We start from the raw sequence: 25,911 nt of genomic DNA, 5'->3' as shown, positions 1-25,911 counted from the left end.
AGCCACTGTACGGAGATACCATATAATTTTTCAACCACCCACAACACATATATGCCAACTTTAAATTTTTGTCTTTACAAGCAATGCTATATAGAGAACACAGCCCCACATATATCTTTTATGAGTTTGAGTATTTCCAGAGAATAGGTTTCTAGTGGTAGAAAGGCTAGGTCAAAATGTCACCATTTTTAATAGGTTCTTCTCAATACTCTCCAAAGAGGCCTTATCAAATCATTTCAAGACCAAGAGTTAATGAACACTTTTGAAATTCTGCCAGGCTGGTAAAGGACACGTGCTATCTCATTCCATCATTTTTTTACATGTTAACTTAAGACACTCTGGGTCCATGGTACACTTGGAATTTTCCTGCCTCCAGGCCTTTGCTCCCACTGTTCCCTCCACTTAGAATCACATTCCACCCCATCTCTATAAATATCCTACAGACAAATACTACCTCCCCTTTAAGGCCAGTTCTAACCCTAACTGACAACAAATCATCTCTACATGATCTTTTCCTTCTGGGAATGCCCACAGCACTGTTTAATCCTGCCCCACCATCATCCCCTCACCCAGCACCCTCTCCCCTACCAGACACGGTGGCTCATGCCTGTAATCCCAGCACCTTGGGAGGCTGAGGCAGGAGGACTGCTTGAGCCAAGGAGCTCAAGACCAGCCTAGGCAATATAGTGAGACCCTGTCTCTACAAAGAAAAAAAATCTAAAAAATAAAAATAGAAATGCAAAGACAATACACATATACTAATTGATAAATTAAGACAGCTATGGTAAATCAAAATAAGCTTTGGATATATAAAAGACCTGGATATAAAGCCCTGGCTCTGCTGAGCCCAGTAAAGCACCTTACGTCCTGCAGGCATCCATTTCCTCATTGATAACTGTGGACATAGCCAACCCCCTCCCAGCCTGAACCTAAGAACCTAGTTTGTTTCCCAACTTTGCCTACCATTGACAGCAGTGAAGAAAAAAAAATCTTAACTCCTCTGTGCCTCAATTTCCTCCTCTCAAAAATGGGAATGATTATAACACATTTCACTGAGCTGACTGAGAAGTAAATGAGTTGATAAAAAGCACTTCTGGCAAAGGATGGCATACAGTAAGGGGTACATATATGCTAGATATTCTACAGCTATTGCTTTAAAATAACAATTAGATGAGATTTTTTAAATATGCCAAAAAGTTTATAAGCAATAAATGTCTAGTAGCTTAATTTTTATCCCATTTACACCAGAATAATCAATAGAAAGAAAAATTGACCAAACCAGGCAACTACCCTGACATAAAGTTTATTGGAAAATGTCTATATGCATTTTCTCTCTATCTGTACATCAATCATCCTAGAACACTAAAGACTCAGGGATCATTTAATTGCTCTATCATCATTTGTAGCTTCCTACAGAGTGGTGACTAAATTGAGACTTCAAGAAATCGAAAGGAAATAACATGAGGACACAAAGACAGTATACTTAGAATGTGTTTCTATCAAATATGCTCCACATAATTTGGTCCAACAAATTCAGCTCTATAAAATCTCAAAGGAGGTAGTGGTGCCAGGAAAGAAGATAAAAACCCAGAGTGTTAAACAGAAGTGTTTTGAGTCAATTACGAAGTCTATTCAGCGCCTCCACAAGCCTAGAATCAAGTGATCAGATTCAAAGGAGGAAAACTGACAAACTTAATATGGTAATAACTATCAGTTATTCAGTGTTGCCTTTGCTCTGTGTTCCATGCCGAGAGTTGACTGCATCATTTCATTGAATCCTTGCAGCAATCATATAAGATATGTGTTCTTATTACTGCTACTTCACAGAAGTAAAATCATGTACCAAAGGCCACATGGCAAGGAAGCAGCAGGACCAGATTTGAACCCGGACTACATGAAATTCAAATCCTGTGCACATAATTACTGAGCATACAGCCTCCAAGCCAGAAAGGTGGAAGGGTCGACTGGGTCAAAGCTGATGGCGGGACTGAAGAACAGCTGACCAATACACACACCCTTTGCAAAGAAGTGATGAGGACACGTTGCTGGCAAGGCTCTACTCTGGCAATATGTGTCCCAGCACCGGAGCTGGAGACTTTGGGTAAGTGGTGCACCCGAGAGACCCAGGGAAAGTCAGGCAAAGCTCAGCAAGAAAGAAAGCAGAAGGGAGGAGGTCATGACATCAAGAAAACCTGACTCCACCTGCTTCCAAGGGGAGTGGGAAGATAAAAGTCAAATAGGAAAAGGTGGAAACAACCCAATCTCCATCAACAGATGAATGGTGAGCAAAATGTGGTATACACAATGCAGTATTATTCAGACTTTAGAAGGAAGGAAATTCTGACACGCTGCAGCGTGGATGAACCTTGAGGACATTATGCTAAGTGAGATAAGCCAGTTGCAAAAGGGTAAACACTGTACGATTCCACTTATATGAGGTATCTGGAGTAGTCAAATTCATAGAGAAAGAAATTTAGAGGTCACCAGGGGCCAGGGGAAAGGGGAATGGGGAGTTGTTAATAGGTACAGCAGGAGAAGATGAAAAAGTTCTAGAGATGGATGGTGGCAATAATTGCATAATAACCTGAATATACTTAATGCCACTTAATTGTATAATTAAAATGGTTAATTTTATGTTATGTATATTTTACCGCAATTTTGTTTAAGTCTCATAGAACCTTGCTACATTCATGAAGTGCCAAGTTGCACTGCCGGGAACCCCAAGGAGAAAGTAGGAGTTAGTCAGTGCGGGAAGACGCAAGCACCTGTGTCTAAACACGCGCAGGGCGCGGCTGCAGATGGAGAAACTGGGAAGCTCCGCACTGCAACAAGCCAGGCTCACAGTGAAACCATCGCCAAGGCACCAACGTCTCCCTCCCAATGGAGGGTGCAAGGAAGGGTGCCTGGCCTCAGCTTTCTTCAGACCAAACTCCAGGAGGTCACCTACCCTTAATTCACACAATGGTACATCACACCCTGAAGGGGATCCCGCCACTTGCCACCAGGCAACAGTGCAGCCTCCTGGCGACCACCAAGCTAGAGGAAACCCACCGCTGTCACTCAATCTGCTGGGAAATCTCAGACAAGTAACAACTTCCAAGGCTCAGGGTTCTGCCCGCTGAACTGGGGAGGATGGTACACCCACTTCACGGCACGTGCTGAGGATGAAGGATGGTGCACGTGTGGCCCTCAGTTGCAAAGCCTGAGCAGAGGCACCAAATCAAGCTCCGCTGTTGTTGTCATCATCCGTATAGCTCTACTCTCCCCGGTTTTCACTGTCATACATGAAGCCCAACAGCCAGGTGACAGGACAGAGTGGGCAGGTGAGAGCTGGAAGCCATCCCAACTTTGAAAAGAAAGGACTCTTAGGCAAACACAAGGAAGGAGGCGGAAGCCATTAGAATAGTTAAACAATGAGAATGCTGAGAATCAACACGCTGAGAGAAAAAGCAAACATCTTTACTCTTCTTTGGGAATTAATATCTGTAAATTGCTTTGTCTTGGACTCATTTATTTTTCCTCCTTTGATCTTGGTCAGAGATGGGGTCCACAATTTTTGGTGGTTGTGCTTCACGCACACACAACCAGGAGACAAAGATAAGGAAGGACACTTTGGTGTGGGGCGGGTGTGTGTGTCTGCACATGCCCATTTAATGTTGTTTTCTTTTACAAGCCTGGCTGGAACAAAATACCTTTAACCTCCACTACACCCTCACCCCAACACACACATGAGCAGCCCCTGCATATTTTCACACGTGTAACTTTCTGCTACCACCACGGGATGTAAAAGCAGAGTATTTTCTTCCAAAGACTGACTGCCTGGTTAACAGCATTTGGCCATGCTCTAGTCCCCCAGAGGTGACATCCCATTCTCTACCTTCCAACCAGGGTATTCAGTGCCAGGAGTTAAACCCTGGGATTCCAAAATTCTAGACTAAGTGGCCTCCAGCCAGCCACAAAGAGCCAGGCTTTTTTTTTTTAACAGATGCAGAAACTGAGGCACAGAGAGGTTAAGCAAGTGATCAAGGTCACACAGCCAGTAAGGGGCGGTGAAGGAATTGAAAATAGACCTGTAACCACTAAACTATCTTGCCTCACATGGATCATGATCACCACCCCTTGTGGCTAGGTTCCAGGTGGACTTGGTACAGCCTTTGGTGGCCACTGATGGGCTGGTGACCCTCTTTGCAGCCTTCTGCATTCTGAGTGCTCAGGGTCTTAATCAGCCACCTGAGCTCTGACTCTCACCTCACTCAGCACAGTATGGCTTGGTCTCATTACTTACCTCCCATTCTCCTCTTTCAAGTCATTGCTTGTCGAGTTTTGCAAGAATGAGAACTGGTTGTCTGATCACCTCTCGCTCTTCCCTTTGGGAAGCCACAGTGTGTCTCCATTGTTCCCCAGAACTGTTCAAGGCTTCCAGTAAATTCTCATATCTTCCCTGAGCCATATCCAATTGGAAGGCACCTACCCACACCAAGAAGGATGCCATCTTGATTGGTTCATTGATTCACTCATTCATTCCACAAATGTTTATGCTGCTCAGCTGCCAGGTACTGCCTGGCCATAAGTAGAGTAGAATACATGGATTATGGATCAGCTTCCTGCTCTCCAGTGATTACACTCCAGTGGAACAGATAATAGGCAGGCTAACTTCAGATGGTGATGAGAGCTAAGAAGAAAATAAAGTGAGCTCAGGAGATGGTGAGTGAACCTATGGGGACTTCTGTGAGAACTAGAAGGCAGGGTTTCCCAATCTTTCTGCTACTGGCATTTGGGCCAGATGAATCTTTGTTGGCAGTGGGCTGTCTGGTGCATTAAAGGATGTTTACAGTACCCCGACCCCTACCCCTCTATATACCAGTGGCACTTCCCAGATGTAACAATCAAAACTGTCTTCAGACATTGCCAAATGTTCCCTGGAAAGGCAACATTACCTCAGTTGAAAACCACTGGTCTTGAATACTATTTAACAGCACAGGCTGCAATTGGAACCAGATTAGAATTGCAGTTTACTAGCTGTTAAGTTAAAGCAAATTACTTCACCTCTCTAAGACTTGGTTTCTTCATCACTAAAATGGGTTAAATTTTATCTACTTGCAAAGTTGTTGCAAAAATAATAATAATAAGATAGTGTCTGTGGAGAGTTTGACAAGAGCTCAGGTAACAAATGATCAATAAATGGGAGCTGTATTTTTTAACTCATCAGGTCAAGTGAAAACTCATATCCAAGGAGTCCACTCTTACCTCATCGACACTCAATTGCAATTAAATTTCCCATGGCACCTGTCCAATTTGACCTCTCTCTAAATCCACCATCCCATTGCAGGTAGCTGTCAGAAGTGGGGATCAGTTGGTTACCTGACCTGGCATCTATTCCACGGCTTCTCTCTTCTCAACAGCACCTCCCTCTTCCTTAGGGAACCATGTTTTGCTCCTTGTGCAACAGTCAAAAGGCCCAGATAAGGACTGACCCCACCCCTTACTGCAAGTGGGCACCAATTTGCATAAGCATCAATGATTAGGGATTGCAGAACTAAGGCATTCAGCACACAGTACATGATATTCCTCTGGGTCTCTCTCTCCCTGGCTGTGAGTAACAAGGCATATCACCCCTGTCTGCCGCCACTGTTATCCATCTGCAAATAAGAGCCACCTTGGCCAGGCGCACTGGCTCACGCCTATAATTCCAGCACTTCGCGAGGCTGAGGCAGGCGGATCACTTGAGCTGTTTGAGACCAGCCTAGCCAACATGGTGAAACTCCATCTCTACCAAAAATACAAAAAATAGCTGGGCATGGTGGTGCACGCCTACAATCCCAGCTACTTGGGAGGCAGAGGTAGGAGAATCGCTTGAACCTGGAGGTTACAATGAGCCAAAATCATATCATTACACTCCAGCCTCGGTGACAGAGCGAGACTCTATCTCAAAAAGAAGAGCCATCTTGAGGCTCCAGACAGGAGGAGAGTGAAAACAGCAGCTCTGAGAGAATCAAGGCTGTCCATCACAGACATGTAGCTTTTATCTTCACAGGTAGTCAATACAGACTATCGGCAGCTCTGAAGCAAATTACAGAGAAATTGGACCCATACCCCGATTGAGCCACACCTGAAGCTCCATCCTTCTGAAATTCTAAGTTATATGCATCAGTGCATCTCCTTTGCTACCTAAGCCATTTGAGTTGCATTTTTTAAATTAATTATAACCAAAAGCATCAAGTGATACAACAGTTTAACTATACAACCTCGGGGTAACATGGAGTCTCCCACCCTGCATAAAATACTCACGTTGAAATCACTTTTCAGTCATTCATTATATTCACTCATTACAGGTGCTGGAGACAGAGCAGTCAACAGGAGAAAACATCACCCCTAACCTACTTCACCTGGGACAATGAGCGCACTACCATATGCTGAGCTTAAGAAAACTGTCATCGGTAAATGTACCGATTAAAAAGAAAAAGGCCAAAGGACACTAAAACATGATCTACCCTGAGCTTTCAAAGTTAAGAAGCATCAACCCAAAGTATCACTCCAACCTTGTCTTGGAGCAGCTGGATGTGACGCCAAAGATCTGCAACTGTCCTATTTGTGTTGGCACTGTCTTCTGTGCCATTCAATATGGTAGACAGTAGCCACAAGCAGATAGATTTAAATTGTGTGTCAATACAATGTAAAATTCAGTTCCTCAGCCACATTACAGGTACACAATTGCCACATGTGGCTAGGGAATAAAATATTGCACAGTGTAGATAAAGAATATTCCATCATCACAGAAAGTTCTATTGGTCAATGCTGTCTTTCCACCAGAGTTTCCTTTCTGCCTTAAAAGGGCAAGCATGGTACAGAGGAAAAGGTCCCTGTAAATTACTAAAACCCTGAAGCAAGAAAATGAACTTCCACAAACACATATGCACACACCTAGCATTTGCCCCCTAGAAGAACTTGCAGCTCAAATAACTCAATTTGTCTTTCTATTCTTGACGGCCTCCCACAATCAGCGTTCATTCGAGTGTACAGTGGGGTCTGTTACCATCACTTATTAGATAACTGGAATTGAAAAGGCCAATATTTTAGAGCCTGGAGCATCACATGCTGGACTTGCCATATTCAGCCAGAGCATCTTTAAACACTGGATTCACAGAGCCCACACCCCCAGGATTCTGATCCCGTAGGTCTGGGCTGGGGTCTAGTAATCCCCATATTTAACAAACACCCTGCCTGATTCTATGTAAGTGGCTGTTCTGTGCACTACTCTTTGGAATTGGAGTATCAGGACTGTGCTGAGCGGGGAGACATGAGTCAGAATCACTAATAAAGCCACGCCCCGGTGACTATAACTTGAAAACTCTCCCAGGTAATTCTGATATACTTTCCGTTCACCTAAATCCAATGTGTGGGGTACTGTGTTCAAAGTTGATGATTTTCTTCAAGAAGCTGTGCCTGCAATCTGTTAGCAGCCATCAGGTGACTATAACTGCCTGGTAACAGGTGCACAGGACTGCAAATTTCCCCCGCAGCCTTTTCCCGAATGTCTCTTTCCCCTCTGGAATTCAGGCAACAGAGTGACTCACCATGTTTTATTAAACCCCATGGATAAGCTCCTTCCACCAAAAAAAAAACCCTCCTAATCCTTACAACCAGCTATCTTATTCCCATTAATGGCTTCTTCTCACAATTATCTTTCTTTGGGATAATTTATTTCACACAGAATATCTTGAGCTTACATTTTTTTTTCTGAATTTTTTTTTTTTATTATACTTTAGGTTTTAGGGTACATGTGCACAATGTGCAGGTTTGTTACATATGTATCCATGTGCCATGTTGATTTCCTGCACCCATTAACTCGTCATTTAGCATTAGCTATATCTCCTAATGCTGTCCCTCCCCCCTCCCCCAACCCCACAACAGTCCCCGGAGTGTGATGTTCCCCTTCCTGCGTCCATGAGTTCTCATTGTTCAATTCCCACCTATCAGTGAGAACATGCGGTGTTTGGTTTTTTGTCCTTGCGATAGTTTACTGAGAATGATGTTTTCCAGTTTCATCCATGTCCCTACAAAGGACATGAACTCATCATTTTTTATGGCTGCATAGTATTCCATGGTGTATATGTACCACATTTTCTTAATCCAGTCTATCGTTGTTGGACATCTGGGTTGGTTCCAACTCTTTGCTATTGTGAATATGCCGCAATAAACATATGTGAGCTTATATTTTTAGCTAAAATGTCACAGAAACAAATTCACATTGCTTAAGAAAGCCAGGGCCTTTCTTCCATACGGCAGTATTTTCCCACGGAGTTGAAGAGACATACATAGGCAACAGCTACATGAATTTTTCTTTTGCTGGGCATCCTATTTTCCCAATTTTTCTCTTATAAATAATGACACGTGTATAATATATCAATATTGAGATAACACTTTGTCTCTTCAAAAGTTTTCTATTTTTAATTTTAAAAGAAAAGTAAATTTATGGGTTAATAAATGTGGCTCATAGATTCAAATAGGCAGAAGCCAGGGCATTTCCTTGGATGCAGGTATCCGAAACAACAGTCTCATCTGCTGTCCTTACACTGGAATGAACAATTACTGGGGGTTTTTTTCCATCTTTGCCTAAACTCAAGATTCAAAGTCCCAAATTAACCCATAGCTTTTGGACACGTGTCAGCCATTCGAACATGGAATCTCATTGTCTCTGTTACCTATTGCCATTATAATGCCATATAATAAACAATCACGAAACCTCAGTGGCATATAGCAATATGCATTTATCACATATGCACCTAGAGTTCACTTAGGGTCAGCTAGATTGCTCTGCTAATCTTAACTGAAATAAAACAGGTTTCATATACACTGTGGAGGTACTTAACTGTGCATTTGCACCGTGACACGGCTAGACTCTTTAACAAAGACGAAAGCACAGAAATTTAACCTGGGATCGCCCAGCCTGAAACACCATGGAATGTAAGCTTTTTGTGCCACATTATCCTTCAGCATTTTATACTAGCAGAAAGAAGTCAAACTTCATGCCAAGCTAGGGGGCCTTCTGGGTGCTCCAAAAGCAGTGACCACAATGAAGGAAGTGGATCGGGGCATACAGTAGTCTAAACTTGAAAACTCTCCTAAGTTGCATCTCACATCAGAAGTTCTGGATTACATATAGAATATCCTATCTAAAATTTGAATTCCTAGACAGTCTATTGGAATGTTCCATTCGATATGGGAATGGAGGGGGAAAGGGGACTAGAGAAGGAGAGAAAAGACACACAACACAACTCCAAACCAAGTAAGATTTTAACCCTGCGTTGGACTTTTGCTGACAATTTTATAGTTTTAATTTAACAGAGGACCTTTCTTGGCTCCTTGATAGAAAAAAAAACTGCACTGACTAAATTTCTCATCTGAATTACCTGAATCACTTTCCTCATCCTAGTGCAGCAAACCTGGTGCCCGACATGAATTATGCAATGCAGAACAACCATTATGCAGGCAGGAAAGCAAGAAGGGCTGCACTGGTTTGCAAAAAACAAAAAACAAAATTCTACCATGTAATGCTGGCACTGAGAAACAGATGCCTACCAGTCTTAGAGGTTAATCATGTTCTGACAGTGTCCACTCCTGGGGTAAAGGTTAGGGTCCCAATTTATCTACACAAAGTCCAAACAAGTTGTATTATTAGGAAACTTCCTGCCAAATTTAAAACCTCCCTAAATGGTATACATAAACTTCATTCATTCTTGTTGGTAAGGCTACACATTTCACAATAAAATCACTTCAGGGCAGAGAATAGATTCTATTCCTGTACTAAGAACTCAAATCCATGTGAACATCAATTTCTAGTTGTGACTTTGCACCCAGTTCTAAGACCCGGCAGACCAGGGCCCTGGGACAAAATATTCCAAGAATTATGATCAGCTGTCAAAATATACTCTCTCCCCAGCTCTTCATAACTTGAATTGGAAAGCCGTCATCAGCTGGGCCTCAAATAAACCTACATGGACTACAGTGCCAAAGTAGACCACTTCCAGAACATACTATTCATTTCAACACACATTTCTTGACCCTTTTTGTGAGTTGGTCAGTATCCTGGGACCTGAGAATACAGAAAGAGTAATGCAATTACTGCTTTTGGAAAGATGAAGTATGAGAGAAACCAAGTGAGAGACAAATATATAAACAAGGCATTGCAAGCTTGTCATCTGAGGACCAAATATGGCTCCCAGATGTGTTTTGTTTGGTTCACCCTTTTTTTTAAAAAAGGAAAACTTTGAACCAGTGCTTTAAAACTGGCAAAGTTCATTTAAAAAAAAAAAAAAAGAACAGGTTTCTGGGTTCTCTTGAAAATCTGAAAAATCTAGACTAGAAACACTGGGCCAATGTTCCTACATGGCAGCAACAGGCCAAAGCAGAATGGCAGCTTTTCCCGTTGAACAGAATAAGCCCTTCCAGGTAATCCTAGTCCCCACCACTCCCTAATTGTCCTTTAAAATACTACTCAGTATCTAGCCGGGCGCAGTGGCTCACGCCTGTAATCCCAGCACTTTGGGAGGCCAAGGCGGGCGGATCACCTGAGGTCGGGATTTCAAGACCAGCCTGGCCAACATGGTGAAACCCTGTCTCTACTAAAAATACAAAATTAGCTGGGTGTGGTGGCGCATGCCTGTAATCCCAGCTACTCGGGAGGCTGAAGCAGGAGAATTGCCTGAACCCAGGAGGTGGAGGTTGCAGTGAGCCAAGATCACATCACTGCACTCCAGCCTGGGCAACAAGAGTGAGACTCTGTTTCAAAAACAAACAAACAAACAAAAAACTTACTACTCAGTATCTGACTTCTGAAGACCACCATAAATAAACAATTCCAGTAGAAGGTATTATCTTTACAAGTGAGATAAGTGAAAAATTACAGGACTCTCAATGTACAGCCAGCAGGGATATTAGTTAATATATTCTCTGGGCGGGGGGGGCGTAAAATGATGATGGATACCAAAAGTCTTAAAAAGAAATAATTCATGTGAGCCAACAGCTTTATTTCTAGATAGCTATCCAAGGAAAATATCTGAAGACGTTCGCTAAAATGTATGTATGAGGGTAGTCATCAATACGTTATATAAAAGAGAACTGAAAACACTCTAAATGTTCATCCTTAAAGTAGAGCTTATTATATTATAAAGTAACCAAAAATAAATTTTGCAGTCACTGAAATAGCCAACTTGATCTACATATAGTATTTTTTTAAAGTCCATGATTGGCCAGGCATGGTGGCCCACGCCTGTAATCCCAGCACTTTGGGAGGCCAAGGTGGGTGGATTGCTTGAGCCCAGGATTCTGAGACCAGCCTGAGCAAGACAGTGAAACCCTGTCTCTACCCCCAAAAAAATTAATTATCTGGGCACGGTGGCATCCACCTGTGGTCCCAGCTAGTCAGTAGGCTGGGATGGGAAGATCGTTTGAGCCCAGGACATAGAGGTGAGCCAAGACCATGCCACTACACTCCAGCCTAGGCAACAGAGAAGTAAGGCTCTGTCTCAAAAAAAAAAAACAAAAAAATAAACAAACAAAGTCCATGATATGCTGTTAGGCATGAAGAAAACTCCCACCCAAATAGCATGTACTGTACAGTCTTATTTTCATAAGAAAAAGCCCCCCCATTTTCAAAAGTGTATGTTTGTGTTTCTATCTGTGCATGTGTGTGTGTGTGTGTGTGTGTGTGCACATCTGGATAAAAATAGTGTTAACACATGGGTTTCTCTGGGGTGGGATTACGGGCAATTCGGACATATTTTTGTGCCATATTAACATATTTCTGTATTGTATACGTTGTTTAAATGAGAAAAAATTTAAATTTCACCAGGAAAATACATAAGCTGTGGAATCACAGACCAATTTTAGATAGTGATTGATAGTCATACAAGGTCACGATACTATTTAAGTTTTTAAAAGATTAGAAACCAAAATCTAGATGCCTATGCTTTTTATAAAATAAAATTTTAAAAAAACACATGCTGCAACACCGGAGAAAGCTTTTTTTTTTTTAACAACTTGATCTTGAGTTTTGAATTCTTAACTAACTCACACAGACTTAAACAGGCTGATAGATGGAGGAGGAAATGAACATGCTCTCCCTATCAGATGTAAATTCTAACGCTTCGCCAAGAATCCAGGTGGTAAAATACTATTTAAACCAGGCCAAGGTGGTATCTTCCACGGCCACATTACATAAGCAACAGGCGCAAGCAGATGCACACATCTGGCCAGAATAAAGGCCCTCTAAGACATTCAACGTAATTAATTCAATATTTTTCTCTATAGTTCAAAATGCTACAACAACTGGCAGACAACCATCTTAAATCATCACGGAAAAGTCAGACATATGGCTAAGTATATTTAATATGCCTTAAAAATAAGACATGGATTTTCTAGCCAACAAGATCTTAGACAATTTTTTTTTTAATTTTGCCTACTCATTACCCTCAAAAAGAATTCAATTCAACAGATATTCCTGAGTACCTACAGAGGGCAGGGACTACAAAGATCCATAAAATAAGGATGTTGCCTTTAAGAAACACATAATCTAGTATGGGAGACAGCTGGGCAAAACTATAGTTACAAGGCACCATTGTGACTCTTTGAAATAACGAAGTGCATGGAGGATAGAGAGAGGGCACACGGGAGGAAAGAATGGAGTGTTGGTGAGACTGATCAGAGAGAAGAGGAGATGGCGGCAATTACGCAGAATTGCTTGAAAATATATAGCAGCACACTGTTTTTTGGCAGGAAATACTTTGGGAACCTATTTTTTATTTCTCGGACTATCTTCTGTGGGGTCTCCAAGCATGTTGTACTGTCTCTCTGGCAGCAAAAGGGCCAGCCTAAGACCAGTGTCTCTACATTGACATGGGGGCTCCAGGCTATGGGGTAGACACATTTCTTTCTTTTTTTCTTCTTTTTTTTTTAAAAAACGAGAGGATCGGCTGGGCGCGGTGGCTCACACCTGTAACCCCAGCACTTCGGGAGGCTGAGGCGGGCGGATCACAAAGTCAGGAGATCGAGACCATCCTGGCTAACATGATGAAACCCCGTCTCTACAAAAAATACAAAAAATAGCCAGGCGTGGTGGCGGGTGCCTGCAGTCTCAGCTACTAGAGAGGCTGAGGCAGGAGAATGGCGTGAACCCCAGAGGCGGAGCTTGCAGTGAGCCGAAATCGCGCCACTGCACTCCAGGCTGGGTGACAGTGAGACTCCGTCTCAAAATAAATAAATAAATAAAGAAATAAATAAAGAAAGAAATAGTCTTTCTCTGTCACCCAGGGTGGAGTGCAGTGGTGCCATCATAGCTCACTGCAGCCTTGGACTCCTTGGCTCAAGCAATCCTCCCGCCGCAGCCTCCCTCCCTAGTAGCTAGGACTACAAGCATGAACCACCATGCCCCTGCTGTCAAGACATTTCTTAACATGGAAACCTAGAGTAAGATTATTGGAATCAGGCACATCTGAGTTTGAATCTCACCTAGGTCAGCAGTCAGGGAACCAGGAGAACCTGACTTCTCAAGCTAATTTTCTCACAGCGGAAATGAGAATAAGCTCATCTACCAAGGCAAACCCTTAACCTGGGTTTAAGTGATGTATCAGAGGAACAAAAGTAATAGTTACAATTACTAGCATATCCCTCCTAACTCAGATTCCCAGTATCAAGCATGGAGTCATGCCTGTAGAGGCGCTTTCTCAACCTCAGCCTTACTGACATGTTGGGCTGGATAATTCTCCCTTGAGGGGCTGCTATGTACATTGTGGGGTGTTCAGCAGTGTCCCAGGCCTCTACTCTCTAGATGCCAGAAGCAACCCTCTCCTTAATTGTGACAACCAAAAATGGCTCCAGATGTTGCCAAATGTCCCCTGGGGAGCAAACTTGCCCCCAGCTGAGAACCACTGATTCAGAGGCACTCACTGAGGTACCTCCATTTCTCAGCTGAAAATACCACAGCTGGCCAGGCACGAAGGCTCATGCCTGTAATCCCAGCACTTTGGGAGGCCGAGGCAGGCAGATCGCTTGAGCCCAGGAGCTCGAGACCAGCCTGAGCAATGTAGTGAAACCCCATCTCTACAAACAAACAAATAGCCAGGTGTGGTAGGTGCACGCCTGCAGTCCCAGCCACTCAGGAGGCTGAGGTAGGAGGGTCACTTGATCCCAGGAGGCGGGTGTTGCAGTGAGCTGAGATCAAGAAAAGAAAAGACCACAGCTGCTAGTAGGGTAGGTATTTCAATGAGCACCACTGAAGAGCCAGGCAGGGTACTACAAGTTTTACATACATTATCTCATGTAATCCTTACAACCACTTTATGACACAGGTAACATTCTCATTTTCAACTGGGAGAACTGATGTTCTGGGAGGCTAACCCGTCCCTGGTCTCTCAGCTGGGAAGTGGGAGAACCTGGATTTGAACCAGGTGGTCTGACTCCAAACCCTTATGACCACTAAGCCCCACTGCTTCCCCAGCCATTCCTGATGTAGGAGCCCAGACGTGGTACCAGGAAGATGAGAGGACCACAGAGTCCCATTCTCAAGAATCATCGTTGATGGTAAAAGCCTGCCTGAACACCCAAGAACTCGCCCTCCCTCCACACTACCACAACCTGCGACCTGCAGACAATCATTAAAAGCAATTCGTCACCAAGGACAATGTAGGAGAAGCTCAGGCACCTCAAACCTCCATGAGGTCCAGAGGCTTCCTTCCTACTTGTCTGAACTAATCCAGTCTCAGCCTTTCAAAAAGACAGCATCCGAATCAAGCAGAAAAAAGAGTGTTTTCTTCTAGACTTGAAAAGCTCTCCAGAGAACTGTACACTGCAATCTCCATCTCTCAAGAGATTCTTTCTTCTCTCCCAAGGGCTTTCAAATGGGGGGCATTCAAACAATTACAGAAGTCAACATTTATTGAGCACTCACTATGTGCCAAGCCCTGTGTCATATGGTTTACTTTCTACTTTTCCATCAACCCTAGAGAGTAGGTATCATTATTATCTCCATTTTCAGAGGGGGAAACCTGGCACAAAGAGGTTCAGTATCTTGCCCCAGAACACCCAGCTCGTAAAGTGTAAAGCCTGCCTCTTCACCCAAGCCAACCTTGGGTCCAAAATCTGACTCTATGACACATCACTAAATTGCTATTTGTGATCATTTTATGAGTACTACAGTCCTGATGACACTATATATAGCAGTAATTTTGAAACATGGCTTATAATCAGGGCATGATCGCCTTTTAATTACACCATCATGCCCCTGTCCATAAAGAGAGCCTCGATCTTGTCTCATAATGGAGTAAAAGATTAGCCTTATTGTAAGAAGCATAACTGTGGCCCATTAAACGGACACACAAATGCCTCCGTCCGCAGTAATGGTGGGGTTGATACCTTAGCCATGAGAATGTAATTATCTTACGTAACTCATTCTCATGACACTGGAGATGGTAACAGAAAAAGTCTATACACACAGCCAGAAGAATCTCTCAGTCTGTTTAGGGGTGAGAGAGTCTGCAAAGTTCCAGGACACACTCGGCATGGGGCTGCCTTAGACACACAGTGGTGACTTGCTGTTTAAAGCACCTCCATTGGCCTTCTTGACTCACTGGTCTCACTTCTTCCTTGCCCTACTGGAACTTCCTGGGAGCACCTCCCAGATAAGCCCTGTGATTCAAATCCTGATCTAGAGTTGGCGTCTAGGGATTCATGTTGGTGGGGGGCACACAGGACTGAAAGTGGACTGAGGCCAATGACTTGGCTAAGTAAGGGATGCTGTGCACAGACCTATCCCTAACTCGATAAGACCTGTCCCTAACTCGACAAGTCACGTCATGGTGACTCTAGTAGCCTCAGCTCTCCTGTTTGGATCAGCCACCTGGTAACCCTTGTTACCGTCATTTCCCAAATCAAAGTAACCTCTGAAAATCAGGACACTCAATTAATTTTAAAGTCAAGGACCTCTTCCATGCAGGGAAACCTAAAATTGGAAATGTGACCTTATCTCTGACTCCAAGGAGACTCCAGTGGACTCTTCCCTCCTGTTCTTGACAAGAAACAAAGGACCCACATGTTCTTACTTGTAAACCCATAATATTAATACCAACTGAAGCAGGCCAGCAATGTTCACTGTCTTTAAGAATATTCCTGGGTCAATCAGCTAAGCTCTATTTTAGCCCCAGCCATTGACTGTAAATGTTAAACTCTAACCAACTTTAATGTGATCCATCATCAATCACCTAAATTTTCAGGGACTTCTATATATCTACATTTTCAGAGGTAACTGACCTCAGGGGAGATTTATTCCAGTTCTAAATTTGACTGTAAACATTTAACAAATACCCAAGCAAGTACTAGGCACCAGGCACTGTTTTTGCTACTGGGGATACTGTGGGAGAACAAGACAATATTCCTGCCGCCTCAGAGCTTACATTCTAGAGAAAAAGGTAAAATAAGAAATTTAGTTATGGTGAAGTGATCTACAGACTATGGATTAAAATAAAGCTGAGAGGGGGAACAGGGAATGACACGTGGCAGTGGAGTTATGGTTTTCAATAATGTACTCACAAGAGGCCTCACTGGGCAGGTGACATTTGAGAAAGACTTGAAGCTCAAGAGATAACAAGCCTGTAAGATGATTAGGTGGGCACTAGCAGGCAGGACAGAGACAGAGAAGTAATATCCATAGGGCAGGTCATGGGCGGCCTTGGAAGTCACTATAAGGATTTCGGCTTTCACTCAGATACAGAGACTACAGAAATGATAAATAATGGATTATTCCATTATGTAATTACTGAGCCATAAAAAGAGAAGATTTCTATTTAATCATAAAAGACACTGCTCAAATTACATTTTCTTTTTTTTTTTTTTTTTTTTTTTTTTTTTTTTTTTTGAGATGGAGTTTCGCTCTGTCGCCCAGGCTGGAGTGCAGTGGTGCAATCTCGGCTCACTGTAAGCTCCGCCTCCCGGGTTCACGCCATTCTCCTGCCTCAGCCTCTCCGAGTAGCTGGGACTACAGGCACCCGCCACCACGCCCGGCTAATTTTTTGTATTTTTAGTAGAGACGGGGTTTCACCGTGGTCTCGATCTCCTGACCTCGTGATCTGCCCGCCTCGGCCTCCCAAAGTGCTGGGATTACAACCATGAGCCACCGCGCCCGGCCTCAAATTACATTTTCTAATTTTGCTACATGCCTTCGGAAAAGTTGACACCCAGAACACATTAGACCCTCCACAAGACACTTTACTAGAAAGCAGAGTCAATATGACAGGCCCAACCTTGACATCTGTGGAAACAACGAAATGAATTCATAAGAAATAATACATCGATGCCGACCTCCATAGGGGTGCAGTCTAGCAATGCACCAGTGTGTACTAGGGATTTTTCAAGGTTACAGATCTCACATATGAGCTGCAAAAAGACAGGCAGGCATGCAGTAACCTGCTTTTTTAGGATGTGAATGTCAGCCCTTAACGAATTTGACAGCCTTTATTCTCAGTGTATACAAAATCAGTATATCCTGTTACATGTATATACAAACTCAAGGAAAGCGCCACTAACACCAGAGAGTGGGGCTTTGCATTAAATAACCCTCGTTTACAAAGCAACATCCTTCATGTAAACCCTTGTGGTAAGGAGATGTCAGAATGTTTTCTCTTATAAACCACTTAATTCCCCTTGGTGGATATCATCAATTCTGCCATCTAAAACCAGCTGGGTAATGAATGCCAAGAAACACAGCGAGCCAACTGTATGCCATCGCCACAGAAGGTCAAGTTAATCTATTTTTAAATAACACAGCCAATGACAAGGGGTGGCCACTGGAAACAATGGACAAGTTGGGTTGTACGTCCTTGCTTCGTTTTTTGTAAAGCCTGTACAGTGTTCCACAGTGTAACCTAAAAATATCCTTCCAAGAGTGGTCTTTTGGCACCAAGAACAAAAACAGATTGATTTTTGAAAGTTTAAGTTAAAAAAAAAGACATAAACACAAAGTACAATTTAAGAGCGAGAGGGCTAAAATTGGATTGTGTTCTGTAGCAAAGATCTGATTTGCTATTAGCCAAAAAAAAAAAAAAGTACACAGGGACAACGCTGCAAGAAAACGGAGGGAAAGAGTCATTTTTAGGGACGAGGACACAGGTCCCACATCAACAAAAAAAATCCTTATCATGCTGCCTGCTGAACATCTGAAATTTCACGGTTAGAGCCTCACTTGTTAAACTTCAGTTAGATTCAACAGGCAGAAATACTTGAATAGGATTCATTAATCCTTGTCAGTCATTTATAGCCCAGTATAAATTATTAGACACAGAAAGCCAGCTAATTGGAAGATCTGGTGATGAGAAAGTGAAGACCTCAGGCCGGGCACAGTGGCTCACGCTTGTAATCCCAGCACTTTGGGAGGCCGAGGCGGGTGGATCACGAGGTCAAGAGATCGAGACCACGGTGACACCCCATCTCTACTAAAAATACAAAAAAAATTAGCCAGGCATGGTGGCGGGCGCCTGTAGTCCCAGCTAGTCGGGAGGCTGAGGCAGGAGAATGGCGTGAACCCGGGAGGCAGAGCTTGCAGTGAGCCAAGATTGCGCCACTACACTCCAGCCTGGGCGACAGAGCGAGACTCCATCTCAAAAAAAAAAAAGAAAAAAAAGTGAAGACCTCTGCATCCTAAACAAGAAGTAAAAGACAAACCGAGAGAAAGGGAGGAAAGATGTTGCAAGTGGCCTAGCTGCACTTACTTTCTGAAACAATGGAATAGTCATTCACGCATCCAACCAATTTTAGTGAGCACCTATTATTTGCTGGGTCTTTTCTGAGACGAGTCTCGCTCTGTCACCCAGGCTGTAGTGCAGCAGCGCAATCTCGGCTCACTGCAACCTCCGCCTCCCGGGTTCAAGCAATTCTCTGCCTCAGCCTCCCGAGTGGCTGGGATTACAGGCGCCCACCACCACACTGGCTAATTTTTTTGTATTTTTTTAGTAGAGACAGGGTTTCACCATCTTGGCCAGGCTGGTCTTGAACTCCTGACCTTGTGATCCACCCACCTCGGCCTCCCAAAGTGCTGGGATTACAGGCATGAGCCACCGCGCCCGGCCCTGCTGGGTCTTTTTCAGACACTGAGAAATACAGCAGTGAACAAGAGAGATAAGCTTCTTGTTTTCATGGAACTTCTATTCTCATGGGAGGGGAAACAGACAATAAAGAAGAAACAGGGCTCGTTGCGGTGGCTCACGCCTACAATCCTAGCACTTTGGGAGGCCAAGGCGGCAGGCGGATTCCTGAGCTCAAGAGACCAGCCTGGGCAACATGGCGAAACCCCATCTGTACTAAAATACAAAAACTTAGCCAGGCATGGTGGTACGTGCCTATAATCCCAGCTACTAGGGAGGCTAAACATCAGAATTGCTTGAATCTGGGAGGCAAAGGTTGCAGTGAGCGAGATCACACCACTGCATCACACCACTACACACACACACTGATCACACCACTACACACACACACTGATCACACCACTGCACTCCAGACCGGGCAACACAGCGAAACTCTGTCTCAAAAAAAAAAAAACACAAACAACAACAACAAAAACAGAAGATAATACGAGATTGTGTCGAGGCTATGAAGGTACAAACAAGATGAGGGAATGGCACTTTACTCAGGGAGCTATCTTTTGTGTGTGTGTGTGAGATGGGGGTCTCACTCCGTCACCCAGGCTGGAGTGCAGTGGTACAATCTTGGCTCACTGCAACCTCTGCCTCCTGGTCTCAAGCGATTCTCCCATTCTGCCTCCCGAGTAGCTGGGACTACAGAAGTTCGCCACCACGCCCAGCTAGTTTATGTATTTTTTGGTAGAGACTTCACCATGTTGCCCAGGCTGGTCTTAAACTCCTGAGCTCAAGTGATCCTCCCACCTTGGCCTCCCAAGGTGCTGGGATTACAGGTGAGCCACCACAAGGGCACTATCTTATATGCAGTGAGTGGTGTGCAGGGGCCAGCTCACATTGGCTTGGGAACACCAAGTATATGCGTCTCTTCCCAACTCCAGCTATGCTACAAATCAGGGTCTACCCACTACTAGCACTGGTTGTTAAGCATTTAGCAGCACACCAGAAGGAGGTCACTGAGGAGAAAGAAGCAAGACCAGAGATTCATGAGAAACCAAACAACTCTGAAAGACAAGGCCCTGTGTTTTAAAATGAGAGTTATTGTCACAAATTCCAGTGAATCAAAACAATACCAAAACAAAAAACCACACAAAGAACTATATTCAACCATATGTGATCACAATTTTCCTCATTACAGTGAGGGGAAGGGTCTGGTGGTGGTTTGGTTTGGCTTTTAAATCGTATCTCTTTTATTATCTCCACACTGCCACACACACACACACACAAAAGTAGAGGGATAGTTACGGTTCCTGGGTAATTTGAAAAACCACAAAATTCACCTGCAAAAATATGTAAGCATGACCTGTAATACACCACTTTGGGAAACTACAATCATACCATTTTAAACCTTTGGAGTCTGAGTGATTCATGGAAACACAGGATTTCATGAGCACAAATAACCTGAAGAGGCGCACCCACTTATTTTTGGTGTAGAGAAATGTAGGCTCTAAGAATGTGACTGGCGGAGCTTATTCTAGAACCCAGGTCACCTGTCTCATCTGATGTCATCTTCTCAATTTTGGTCTATACCCTAGTACAGTAGTTCTGAAAACTGAGTGAGCATCAGAATCCCTTGAGGGCTTATTAAAACGCCCCATAGATGTTACCCCACCCAACCCCAACCCCATCCCCTGCAAAGCTTCTGAATTTGTAGAACTAAGGTGGGGCCCAGGAATCTGGATTTCTAACCAGTTCCCAGGTGATACTAAAGCCACTGGTCTAAGGACCCCACTTGGAGACCTACTGTCCCAGGAACTGGGAGCGCAGGCTTTGGAATCAGACAGAGCGGAATTGCGGCTCTACTTCTGCCACTGTGGTATGACCCTTGGAAAAGTTATCCAAATTCTCTGAACCTCAGCTTCTAACATCTGAGTCCAATTGTAAGGACTGAAAAAGAGAATGCCCACTAAGCATCAGCTTAGCCAAGCACCTGTTATATTCTAAGGCAAGATCTTAATACATACTAGCAACATCTTATATCCTGTATCAAAGTTTCCTTAATTACATTTTTCCAAAGCATACACTAGGATGGCTAAAATTCAAAAGACAAACAAAATCAAAGATTGCCAAAGATGTAGAGCAACTAAAACATTAATAACAGCTTTATTCATAATAGTAAAAAATGGTAAATACTCCAAATGTCCATAAACAAGCAAAAGGACAAACTGGTATGTGTATACAACGGAATATTACTAAACAATAAAAAAAGAACCAAATGAAGTATACGTGCAACAACATGAAATCTCCAAAATATTTTGTTGAGTAACAAAAGCCAAACACAAAAGAGTACATACTGCATTAGTTCATTTTTATGAAGTTTAAGACAAAACTATTCTATGGTAGATCTACAGTGCAGGGGGAAGGAGGAATTAACTGGACAGGAACATGAGAAAAATTTCTGGGGTGATGAAAACGTTCTCTATCTTGATTTGAGTGATTAACATGAGTGCATACATTTCTTAAAACTCATCAAATTATATATCTAAGATATGCATTTTACTATAGGTAAATGATACCGGAATACACATAATTACATATAACTTTGTAAACGCATTTTATGACAAAGTACTGTCTTCTCCATTTAAAATGAACCAACTCCAACCTGACAAAGGACTGTCTTCTCCATTTAAAATGAACCAAGTCCGACCTGGCAGACCCACTGAGTTTGATTCCTGCACAGTCCAGTCCTGCCACAGACGGTTTTGGTCCATGTATCTTTCCAGAGAACTGCCATGAAGTAGAAACAGAATTTTCTCCCACCATGTAGACAGTATCCAGAGTGACTTGTGTCCCTGGGAGTGGCTAACTTGGGATGCAAACAACATAAAAGTAGTATTTTTCTTTACCATATACCAAGTATGAGCCTACTTGATATGACTTTAAAAGGCACAGTAATGAAGACACATTAAGAGCAATTCTGTCATACAATCTAAATCCTATCCTCGACACAGAAGAGGGAGCAGAAAACTGGTGAAATGGTTTCTAGGGCCATGTTTACTGGTAATGAAGACGTGAGAAGATCCAACTGTGCCTGTGTAATTATTACAAGAAATAGTCACTTTCAGATTGTAATGAATTCCAGGCCATTCAGGTTTCCCAATCAGTATCATATTTCTATCCCATTACAAGTAGATTCACATACATACATAATCACACACACACGCAAACATACACACACACTCGCCCCTGCTGTGAACAATCTGTGCAAAAGGGGTGAAGAGAGCTAACACCTGGAGACACTACAGTTTCCTTTGAACTCAGAGGGGTCTGTTTCCAAACCCACTTGATTATCTCACCAAGCCTTCCTAAACTCCGTGATGAGAGAGCCCTGGGACATCGCCTCCCAGAAATTTGGCAACCAGTGGAAGGAAGAGACACAAGCCCATGCAGCATCTTGCACACTGCAAACACTGCAAACAAGCCCCTATTCAGGACCCGTTAGACACTGCGAGACATTCCACTAGTGGGGCAGATACCCTTGCCTGTCCTTCCTCCACCCTTTCTCCGAAATGGTCCTGAACTGAGACCTGCAGCTGCTCCCATCATAGGCCTTCACACAGTATTTTCTCTACAGCCCTATCAAGTCATAATTATCCAGGTTCCTGACACTAAAAACTAGTTTCAGAAATAAATAGCTGCCAAAATCAATTCAAACAAAAATAGCTAATCTTTATGGAGCACTTACTATGTACAGGCACTGTTGGGTGCATTTTCCACGTGTTAGCTTATGTAATATCCACAGGAAAGCCAGTGTCAGGAGGACGCATTGTCAGGCCAGGAAAGGTTTTGAACCTCAAGCAAAACCTGGAGAGGTATGCCAGGAATGAGGCACAATCTCTCCCTTTAATGAGCTCACTACCTTGTATGGAAATAAGGACCTAACTCAGAGTCCAGAGTAAGTAAAAAACCTCAAAGTAGACATTAAAGGAGCCCAAAGGAGGAAGAATTTGTTCATCCTAGCAGGATTCTGGAGGGCTTCTTGGAAGAGGTATCCAGGTGGAGAATGAAGTCATAAATACAAGGAGCTTTCCATAGCTAAGTGTCAGCTCCTCAGCTCCCAAAGCTGCTAAAAGGCCAGGCTAGTCCCCCTGCCCCCTCCTCCATTTCATCTGGAACACGCCTGTTTCCAAGAGAGGACCAGCTCAGCCCAGCCCTTCCTTTGACACATTCCTCCAGCTGCTGCCTGTCCTTATGGAAACACATGGGAACTTTTCACCACGTTCAACTTCAGCACTTCCTTCGGTGCTTTCACTGGGGAGAACCTGCGTCATGGCACTTGCTTGCACAAGGGAGCCCTTTAAGGGCCTCAGTTGTCCTCCACTGGGTTGACACGGGGACAGCCCCTTGTCTGTACCGAAGTGAGATGTAAGGGACCTACATAACCAGCAGCCACCAAATGCATCTTTTAAAAGGCCTCTACAGATTTCTGAGAGAGGAATTTGCTTCCACTCCCTCCTCAGGAATCAGCCCCTCCAGTGCCGTAGGGTCATCCCCTCACTCCTTCCTCCTCCATACTTAGGGCTCTGCACCAAGGGCTCAAACCCTCGCTTTTGGCAACTATGTGACCTTGAGCAAGTCACTTAACCAATATCAATCCCAGTTTCCTTATCTCTAATATGGGGTATATAAGAACAACTCGTTCTTAGAACTGTTGTGAATCGGAGTGAGATAGTGCAAGTAAAGTATTTTACACAGAGCCGGGCATGTAGTAAACCAACAATGAATAATAGTAGCTTCATTTTCACCATCGATAATGACGATGATGGTGGTGGTGGGAGGGTAAACTTGGACCCGATTCGAGCTAAAAGAAAACACCCCCTCCCCCTCTCCCCCTCCCAAATCTATGGCTGGGCCACACGGTGGAGACACATGCGTCATCCCGCTGAGGGGTGAATGCAGGCTCTTCTGGCGGCAGGCTCAGGAACCGCCTGGCAGTGGTGTCCTAGCTCACCTGGAGGGGTCGCGGGGTGAAGCAGATTTCCTGATGGGGGAGGTCCAATAAACTACAGACCCTCTCTTTCTGTATACCCACTCAGCAGGTATGGAAACTGACCCGTGGCCAAAGAACGCCAACTGCATCCCTCCCCCAAGGAGCCAGGACAGCGTCCACCATGCCCCTGACTCAGTTCCCCAACTCTCCCTCGGGTGCAGGCGAGACTGCGCTGCACTTGGTGGCGGAGATAACAGGTTGGCCAGCCAGGCCTGCGAAACGTCCCCCCGCTACCTTGCGCAAACCCAGCCCCCTCTTCGAAACGCAGGTGGGCAAACAACCCACAACCTCGCAACAACTTTGTGTATTTCACCGCCACCACAGGGCGCACGGCCTCAACTTCTCTTCACTGCGCTCCGAGGAGGGAAGCGGGAAATCGAGAATGAGGGGCAGCCCACAGACCGCCCTCCTTTTCTCGGGGCGCCCCCCTAAGGCGCGCCCCGCTTTACCTTGTCTGACGGCTTTGAAGGTGATGACCTCCTTGCAGCTGTCGATGACCCCCAACACGTCATAGCGGGGCAAGCCGGACACCCGGACCCCCTGCACCTCCAGAAGCAGCTCCCCTTCGCCCAGCCTCGGGCCCTCGCCGCCGCCGGGAAGCCCCGCTGTCTCGACTGCCGCCACCGCTCCGACGTACGGAAACTCCCCGTGCTCCGCGCCTCCCAGCACCGTCACCCCCAGCTCGCCCTGGGGTCCTCGCTTCACGATGCATTCGTGAACCCTGCTAGTCCAGTGGTTCTTCTTCTGGATCACTTTGGACATGATGAGTTACACCCCTCCTCCAAAAAAAATAAAATAAAACGAGAGACAGGTGCCCCCCACAGCACGAGCCCCCAAGCCTCCGCTGGTTCATGGGAGAAACATCTCTCCCCAAATCACAAAACAGGAGAAACTTGGCAGCCTCGCTCCCCTGCACACGCTCGCGCACTCAAGCCATCATAAAACAAACTTTCTGGGCTTCCCCGAGAGCCCCGCACAGACGCCCGCGAGCTTTGTTTGCATTCCGGTGCCTCTGGGTCCACGTTCCGGCGCCCGCCCGTGCTCTCCCGGACCAGAGTCCACTCTGCGCCGCTCGGGTTATTTTTTTTCCTTCCTTCCTTTCTCTCTTGCCTTTTACAAATGCGGTGTCTCCTCTTTGCCTCCCGCCCGGCTCGCCTCTCCTCGCGGGCGGGCTGTTCCTGAGGGTGAGGGAAGCCCTTCCAGCCAGTTGCCGGGAGCCTTGAAGACGCGGTGGCGGGGCTGGGGGGAGCGGGGCGGGAGGTAAGTGCTCGCGGCCCCTTTAAGCAGATACAAAGGCTCGGCTTGTTTTGTTACAGTTCATTCTATTCCGCGCCGCGAAGCGCAGCGGCCGGCGACAGGAGACGCGCGCGCATGCGCCCCGCTGCCGCCAGCCGGCCGGCCCACCCCTCCCCTCCTCCCCGAAGGGAGAGAGTCCAACGTGCTTCCCGATGGGTCCTAAAACCGACCGGCCGGGAGAAGGCAACTCCCCCCGACCCTTCCTGAACCCCTCTCCTCTCTCTTTCTTTTCTTTCAGTGCCCTGGGCTCCGCGGATTCATTTGAGGCTGGAGGGCCGCGCACGTGTTTTACTCCAACTGTTTGCAACTTTTGAAACCCGGGCAATCTGGCTTTGGCATTTGAAAACCATTTCAAACAGGTGGGGGTTGGGGAGACTGCCACACTCACCCTGGCGCTCACACTCACGCACACGCGCACGCACTCGCGCCGGCCCTAAGCCTCCTAAC

The 25,911-nt window shown here is 44.9% G+C and overlaps 1 protein-coding gene across 11 annotated transcripts in view; it reads right to left on the bottom strand.

Annotated features, from left to right (window-relative positions):
• MAGI1 (membrane associated guanylate kinase, WW and PDZ domain containing 1) overlaps positions 1-25,555 on the bottom strand; it is a 679,526-nt gene extending 653,971 nt beyond the window's left edge. For all 11 annotated transcript variants that reach the window (XM_030801832.1, XM_030801827.1, XM_030801834.1 and 8 more), the window contains exon 1: positions 24,618-25,555. In XM_030801832.1, coding sequence (XP_030657692.1) covers positions 24,618-24,930 — 313 coding nt within the window. In that variant the 5' untranslated portion in view covers positions 24,931-25,555. The remainder of the gene's footprint in view (positions 1-24,617) is intronic.
• Positions 25,556-25,911: the final 356 nt, after the last annotated feature.

This window comes from Nomascus leucogenys, chromosome 21, assembly GCF_006542625.1.
Source record: "Nomascus leucogenys isolate Asia chromosome 21, Asia_NLE_v1, whole genome shotgun sequence".
Lineage (NCBI taxonomy): Eukaryota > Metazoa > Chordata > Mammalia > Primates > Hylobatidae > Nomascus > Nomascus leucogenys.
The sequence above is the reverse complement of the archived record's forward strand: the minus strand, read 5'-3'. Positions and strand labels throughout refer to the sequence as shown.